Source organism: Cryptomeria japonica, chromosome 11 (genome assembly GCF_030272615.1).
Source record: "Cryptomeria japonica chromosome 11, Sugi_1.0, whole genome shotgun sequence".
Taxonomy (NCBI): domain Eukaryota; kingdom Viridiplantae; phylum Streptophyta; class Pinopsida; order Cupressales; family Cupressaceae; genus Cryptomeria; species Cryptomeria japonica.
This window is the reverse complement of record NC_081415.1, coordinates 141,711,889-141,720,669: the sequence shown is the minus strand read 5'-3', so window position 1 is coordinate 141,720,669 and position 8,781 is coordinate 141,711,889. Positions and strand designations below refer to the sequence as shown.

General features: G+C 34.7%; 1 protein-coding gene across 1 annotated transcript; it reads right to left on the bottom strand.

The window, feature by feature from the left end:
- Positions 1 to 985: 985 nt before the first annotated feature.
- Positions 986 to 8,405, bottom strand: LOC131047161 (LRR receptor-like serine/threonine-protein kinase EFR). The gene is made up of 4 exons (XM_059214452.1): positions 8,274 to 8,405; positions 3,900 to 3,942; positions 1,432 to 3,222; positions 986 to 1,332 (listed from the first exon to the last, which is right to left on the bottom strand). The coding sequence occupies exons 1-4, from the start codon at positions 8,403 to 8,405 to the stop codon at positions 986 to 988; spliced, it is 2,313 nt and encodes a 770-aa protein (XP_059070435.1).
- Between the last annotated feature and the right edge of the window lie 376 nt (positions 8,406 to 8,781).

Sequence of the window (8,781 nt, the reverse complement as noted above, 5' to 3'; positions counted from 1 at the left end):
TAACAATTACTTTTATAGAATGCATAGGAATTTACAGTATATTTAAAAGTCATTACATCACCATCATGAGACATATTTGTTTGTAGAATGGTACATTTGGGCATGTATCTTACTAATAATGGAGGCTAGATTTGAAAATATGTTATTTATTATGGGCGGTTGTTGCATATGTAACCAAGACAGTTAATTTTTTATTTTTTAATATAAAGGTTGAATATTATCTTAAAGATTTCAAATCCCATTAATAGGGTATCTACAATGTGTGTTAGATACTAGTTTGTTTTAAAATATGTAAAAGATTTATTTCTGCCACCTTTCTTGAACAAATAAATATTAAATATAAAACACATATTGTCGTAAGAATGACTAAAGAATTTGTGTGTACTTTTTAGGAATAGTTTGAATTTTTATTTACTTATTTAGAGTCCATTATGAGGCTCACTTTTGTTAGGTCTTAAAGTGAACAAAAAGTGGATTTCTAGATTTCAAAGTTTTCAAATATCATATCAAATGTTCTATTTCAGCTAATCATTTGTAAATTACTTTTTTTCTATAATTCAACCACCTTTTTTTTATTTCATATTGTATATTATGTTTTAAGCTAGTAAGATTTAAAAAAATATTAAATCATAATAACACAAATAAATAATATTTAACAACATTAACAATATTAAATTATTATGAATGACAATTCATATATCAAATATGACAATTATAAAACTCTTTTAAAACATAATTACCCAAACTTTCTCACAACTAAAAAAAATAATAAATAAATATTTTAACACCATCAAATCACAAAGTGATTTTCTTACAACACAATGAACATAACATTTTAATTTTTAACATAACTAAATCACTAAAATGACTATATTACAACCAACTTAAATAACATAATAACAACTAAACATTTCAATTTTAACATTATCAAATTACTAAGATAACTTTATTACAAAATATAAAACTTCTTCTGCAACACGACATTCTATGAATTCAAAACTTCAAAGTGAGTTCGCCTAATACTTTCCAGTATTCGTGCAACCTCTCTAGCCGTGGGTCTTTCATTGGGGGACTCTTTTGAACATTCCAATGCAGTACGTAAGAAGGGAATGAGCCACTGATTTATTTTAAATTCTCCTCCATCCTTCATCATTCTCATGTTAATAATCTCCCCCAATTTGTCATCAAAATGTAAACTTACCCATTTGTGGAGGTTCAATCCTTCTACAAACATATGGTTGGTTGGACTCTTTCCTGTTACCATTTCCAACAGCATAATACCATAACTGTAAATATCACCCTTCGTGGATACCTTGCCACCAACGCCATACTCTGCATTACAAAAGCAAAAGAATAAATTTATTGTACACTAGAAGTAATTTGGAGATGACAAAATATATTGAAAGGAGAAGATAATTGCACAACTCTAACCTGTACCTGGTGCAATGTAGCCCACGGATCCTTTCAGAGTTAGAGAGGAAGCAAATCCTGAGTTAATGGTGTCCGACCCACAAATTATCCGGGCAATGCCAAAATCTGCTATATGTGCTGTCATGTTTTCGTCCATAAGAATGTTGCTTGGTTTTATATCACAATGTATAACTTGTTGAAAAGAGTCATGATGTAGATATTCTAATCCATGGATAACATCGATTGCTATGTTCAATATTTCAATAAAGCTCACTGTGTTACCATTGGAATGCAAAAATGTCTCCAGATTTCCTCTGGACATGAACTCTAGAACCAATATTTTGCGTCCAAATTCTAAACAGAAGGATATAATTTTTACCAGATTTCTGTGCCTGACTTCCGCCAACACTTTGCATTCCCTGGAGAAGCTCTTGCCAGCTTCCTCATTTTGCAAATTTAGAAGCTTGAAAGCAGCCTCTCTACCATCACCCATAATACCTTTGTACACTGAGCCAGAGCTACCAGTCCCTAAATAGTTTTTTTGGTTAAATCCATCTGTGGCATTAATGATTTCATGATAGGATATCCCACTATCATCCATGAGTTTGAGAGGCACGATGTCACTTGGAACATCAGACTTGATCTTGCGCCTCCTGTAAATTAGTCCCAAAATCAATAAACAAAAGAATAGGAAGGTAATGGTTCCAGCCATTGGTCCTAATATTCTAATTCTGTTCTCGTGGTATTTAGACTGAATATTGCCAACCGCGCATGCAGGTAATTGCATCCATTCTCCACACAAAAACATATTTCCCATAAATGATGCAGCTGTGAAATTTTTAAACACGCCTTCATTTGGGACCTCTCCACTCAAGTTATTGAAAGACAAATTCAAATACTGAAGCACATTCAACGACTTTAGAGACACAGGGATTAAACCTGAAAGGCTGTTGGAAGAGAGATCCATACTTACCAGACCTTTTAATCCACTCAGAGAATTTGGTATTGGGCCTTGCAATTCATTTGAAGAAAGCTGCAGATATTCAAGTTGTTCGCAGCTTCCCAGAGTGGCTGGAATTTGACCTTGCAACCTGTTAGCTGAAACATCGATAGCTTGAACATGAATCATCTTTCCAATTTCCAGAGGCAGGGATCCGTGGAAGGAATTTCTGGACAGATTGAAATAAAACTGTAAATTAGGAAGACTGGCGACTTCATGGGGGATACGTCCTCTGAACTGATTGTTGGAGAGATCAAGCAATTGCAATTTGTAACATTTTCCCAAACTTGAAGGTACTTTACCCGATAGTTGGTTGTGGTTAAGCACAAGATGTGTTAACTCCAGAAGGCGACCAATTGTATTAGGGATCTCACCAGAAAACATATTATGACTCAATGATAGCTCCCCAAGACTTTTTATTTCACCTATCTCACTGGGTATATTTCCTTCTAGCTTGTTGTTGTCGAGCAAAAGTCTTTGCAACTTACCAAGGCTTCTCAGAGAGGATGGGATGCGGCCTGTAAGGAGATTATAAGACAAATAAAGGTCTCCCAAATTGGTTAAGTTAGCAATAAGGGAAGGTATACTTCCTGTTATCTTATTACCATTTAGCACCAACAGGGAGAGATTCGTAGCGAGCTCCTCTGGCAAGTATCCAGTCAATTGATTGTCATCAATCCATAGTTTGTTGAGTCTGGTGCAATTCTGCAGGGCAGTAAGAATGGGGATGGTGATAGTGCTACCGCTGACGAGTTGATTAGATGAAAGGCTGAGGAATTGAAGATCTGAAAGCCTGCTCAACTCCAATGGTACTGCTCCACTGAGATGATTTAAGTCCAAATCGAGGTCTAGCAGTTGTGTACAATTGGCAATTGTGGCTGGGATGGTACCTCTCAACTGGTTGTCCCAAAGATATAGAACTGTAAGGCGAGAAAGCTTGCCCAATTTTGGTGGGATAGTACCCGTTAAGCTGTTGCTATAAAGTGCTATTTCTTCTAAGCCTGAACTATTTGAGATTGATGAGGGAATAGGGCCAGATAAGCGGTTCTCAAACAGAACAAAGGAGATCAAGCTAGATAGCATTCCCAATTCAGGTGGAATGTGACCTTCAACGTAAGTATCTCCCATTTGTAGTGTTTCTAGATAAGATAGATTTCCTAAGGAAGGAGGGATGTTACCAGAAAAATTGTTGGAGCCGATCTTAAGGACTCGGAGATTTGTAAGCAAACTCAATTCTGCAGGAATCGCTCCAGTAAATTGGTTGTCACCCAATAACAATTTTTGTAACTCCTTGCAGGAAGTTAAATTCTTTGGAATGGATCCATTTAATAGGTTGAGTGAAAGATAGAGAACCTTTAGGACTTGAAGTCGCCCTGTTTCCGGCGGAATTGGTCCTACAAAACTGTTGTTGAAGAGAACAAGTTTTGTGAGGAATGAAAGATTACCAATTGAAGGGGCAATAGAACCTTCTAGCTTCATATTTGCGAGCTCAAGCAATTGTACCCTATTTCCTGTTGAATCACATGTAACTCCTGTCCAATTGCAGAAGTGAGTAGTAGTGACCCAATTGGCAATGGAATTTAGAGGATCCAAAGTGATGGACTTTTTGAAGTCTATAAGACTTTGCTCATCACTAGTTGTGCAGGTACATGGGAACAGAAAAATAAACAGAATAAAGCACATTCCTAACAGGGGACGCATCTTGTTGAACTTGGTGCTATTCACGAAGTATGTAAAGGCAAAGCTCAAGAAGGTCTGAATATCTTCTCTACTCTTATAATATCCATTTTTTTGAACAAAACTTCAACACCCTTTCCTCGTTCAGTTTGGGTCGAGCAAACTTTATTATTTCAATATACTTGGGCTTTCCATGCTTGTCGACATGATGTTTCCAAAGTCCATAATCGGGTTTTAGAGTGTTTCTATAATCATACTTAAAACTGTTTCTAACTCAAACTAAGTGTATGAAAATTTTTAATTAGTAATAGGTATCGATACTTGAAAATTACTATCGAGTCAAGAAAAAAACTTGAAGAAAATGAATCTGTTCAGCTCCGTATTATATTGATTTTAGTCAATCGGAAAGCTATGACGGTCGTTCTCGTTTTTTTGTTAAGTAATTAAGGAAATGGCCCAGTCCCCCATATTAAACAAAGTTTCATATAAACAGCAAGACAAAAGAGCAGATATATGTCTTTGTCTGACCTCTTCTGAACAAGAAAAACATAGGAAAAATAAATTAAAAGAATTTAAAAACAACTTAAAAAATAGAATCAAAACAAAACACCAATATCAATAATTAGAGAATCTGAGAAAGGAATCACAATTGTATCATTCCAATTAGTCCTTCGTCTTCTTAGAAACCTGTACATCTTCATCCTCGTCCTACAATTTTTATTTTTTTATGATTAGATTGAAACGTAATGACCCATATGACTACCCTTCTCATTATCTCATTCGCGATCTTAATAAGATTGTTCGTGGGCTTTTCCACTTTGACAAGTCTGTTTTGATATAATTTCACTATGTCAAACATTTTGGTCCATTTATCTTTGCAACTTGTGCATCCCATAGACATTATTTTGTCTCCTCATTTTTATGCACACTAGCATGTAAATCATCAATATTTGCATAATAGGTGTCTAACAGTCCTCCTTTGTATTTTCTATTGTGTATTCCCATCTATTATCCATATCCTCTTGGTCATCATTTGTAATATGCTAATGAGTGATTTCTGAAAGTAATGTTATATATGAAATGATTTTTTTTTTAAATCTCATTTTATTCGTAAAAAATATTAAAATAAATTATCTAGTAAATACTGAAATTGTATTGAATTCAGTTAGATTATATGTAAATAAAAATATATTAATTTATAAAAAAATAGGCATCTAAATTATTAATATTATAGTCATTACAGTATCTAAAATAGACTGAAATAAACTAATACAACAACCAATACACACATCTAGGCTATCAAACAATCTCACTAGAAAACCAATCCTGAAACATGACCAATACACTAAAAGCAACTTGAACTTCCATTACTTCTTCAAAAAATATTAAAGTAATCATTACATGATAATTGATTGTTATCATAACCAAAACAATCATCGCAACTTCTACATGAAATCAAGTGACTTATACATACTGATTTCAATAATACATTCCTAGAATTCATGCAAAGAACACAAATGGAAAAATACAACTAAATATATGTTCTTAGGTGTTGAAAATAGTAACAACCTTTACCTACAATAGCAAACATGTCACACCCTATTTTGATTAGACTTAATAACTTACATTAAATATTTAAATTCTTAATGTGTTGATTTAAACAAATTAAAATTGGGGCCAAATTTGTTTGATAGTGGTGTTGGAAGATGAGTGGTGACAAGAATTGAATGGAGCCAACGCCATTTGAGGGATTCAAGAAGAACATTGAGGCTTAGAAGGTTATCAAAAGGGGTAGGATGGGGAATTATATTAAGTGGTTTCATAGCTATGATCTTGTGGTGTCCAAGAAATTTGTCTAAGCCTAGAACAATTGATTCGTCAAGGTTTTCGGTAAGGAATTAACAATTTCAAAGGACTTAATCTCTCATATCATTGGGCTTTTAATGGACAGGGTTAAAGTGTTCAATGATACGAAAGGTGTAGAGGTTATCATCACCCAATTTTCGAAAGGCAAGAAGGATAGACTAGTTAAGTAGACATTTGGGGCTATGATAGATTATCCATCAAACCAGTCTGGGCTGATGTTGTGGAGGTTGGCATGCATTATATCACTCTCAATGGTAATTTTACCTCCATCTACAAGTTCTATTTTACTATTCTGAATCATTTCACGCACAAGTTACTATTTTCCTTTCTATTTTTTCTATTGGATTCCCTTGAGAAGGAGATTATTGATCATAAGAAGAATTCCAAATTTCCCAATTTTCATAAGGGGTTCATTTTATTAATCATGGAGTATGTGAAAGACTCCACCCATAATATCACCAAGACTGTGTCAAAAAAACTAAACAAGTGTTTTTTAGGTCCCTATGCATACCCATTACTCTCATATGCCGACTAAGATGGAGGACATAGAGCTGAAGATACTAAAGATGAGGATTATGTTGATGAAGAAATGGAGACTAAGGAGGGTTCTTCAATGTGTATGGTGTCTTGCCTGCTCCTAAGCTTGGTAAGGGTAAGTAGAAGATCTCCCCTAATAAAAGGGTGTGGCCTCATTCTTCCTAGATCGAGGGTTCATACACAAGTGAGGACAAGGATACCAATAGTATCTCCTCTACTATAGATGAGGTGAATAAGGTTAAAATTGGGGAGATCCACCAATGATATATTTCTAAAGGTAAATCCAAAATGGATGAGTAGACAGTTGAGTCTTCCCATTTTGATGAATTGAAAAAAGGGCAAGGGTCCATTGGTGGTTTGAATGATAATAAATAAACCCCAATTCATGTGCCTAAGTTGTAGGGGACTGTGCAATTTTGGTATCCCTAAGGAGCTTTATTTTCTTTATTTTCTAATAGGGAGAAGGCTAGTGATGTTCTTCATTTAGTTTGGGATGGTACTATTCAGAAATTTAGACTTGCTAAGTGGTTCTTTGATGACATCAATTAGATTAATGTTAGGCTTAGAGTCTTGAATATGAATATTATGAACAATGCTAATGAGAATTTGGGGAATTTTTTGAATGGTTGAATGGTTCAAAATACTGAGAGGGGAGGTTAATCAGTATTCCACCAACAATTAAAAACTTTTCACTGATTTTAACCTTAGCAATTAATCTCATCAACATGAATCAACAAATGCAGAATAAATGGAAAACATAATCATGTGGAAAACCCAAATGGGAAAAACCATGTAGAGGGTTAACTCTCAAGATCGTATAACTAGTTATATGGTGTTTACAAAAGGGGTGGATCGCTATCGGTTGACTCACTGCCTGATAACAACATGGCTTACTACTGGAATGCTCAATTTAATAGAAATAAGTGAACTGAGAAACATTACATCTCCAAATGCATGAAGTCCATTCCGAGATAAGCTTAGGTAGAAAAACAATAACTTATAGCATATCCGGCAAGGGATTACTACAACATTGTAACTACACTCTTAGCTTCCACACTTACACACCTTTGGTCTTACAAACATCACACTTATGCTACTCACATACTTTTTCTATCTTCTCCTATACACATACCACACACAATTCATACACACATCCACACACACACATGCACGCGCGCACACACCCACACACACACACACACACACACACACACACACACACACACACACACACACACACACACATACACATGCACACACACGCGTGTGCGCACACACACACACACACATATCGGTAAGCACATACACCAAGATAACATGTTGGGAAAGAAAAAAAGGTTTATAAAAATAATGCATTGCTCAAATCAATACACTACTCAAATATGCCTTAACCAAAACCCAATAACCAAGTCAGTCTTCATAGATATTCTACATGCTTTCACTTTAATTACTAGAACAGAGGCTTCAATTACCAAAATAAAGGTTTGTCTGACTCATAGACACAAGTTCCAAGCATAATGACTTCCATCTTCAAGATACAAATGCCATAGATTTTGGAGCATATGATTCATACATTATGTTGCAATATAAACATATGAATAGAAATTCAACTATCACAATTAATACTAACACATGATACCAAAGGAAAAAATAAACCATGACTAGAAAAATAGTAGATTCTGGAGCAAAGAATCTTTTGAAAAAAACTCTAGTAATCCATGCATACTTCACTTCTCAATATTACATACCTATCTTCCACTATTGCTCATCATCAGATACATACCTTTCTTCCACTGTTGCTCAATATGCTACATCCGATCCTAACCGAATCACAAGGTTTGACATCAATGATAGCATTCAACACAATTCTAAGAGAACTCTCTTCCCTCGAATGATTTGAAAAAGATTTAGTCATCAATGAATGCAATGGCCAATGATATTTCTCATCTTCAAACTAAGTTTTCTAAAAAATTCAAAGTTTTAATCTAATTAAGGCATATTACCAGGGTTATTTCTCACATAGGTACTAGTTACACGTCACTTAAGCTTACTTAGGGAACCACATAGAAGTTGTTGAAGCATTTCCATTTTAGGTGGCATTATCATGTTCTAATTTTCATTTTATATGTTGTGTCCACTTTTTGTGCCTTTACCATACTATCGTACCCAAAATTTGTGGTTGCACTTTTTGACCTTTGTTGGGCGATCCACCTATATTGGTTTTATTAGGTGATCACTTTTCCACTTTAGGTGGGATCATAGGTTGTCACATTCAGTCTCATGTGAATTGT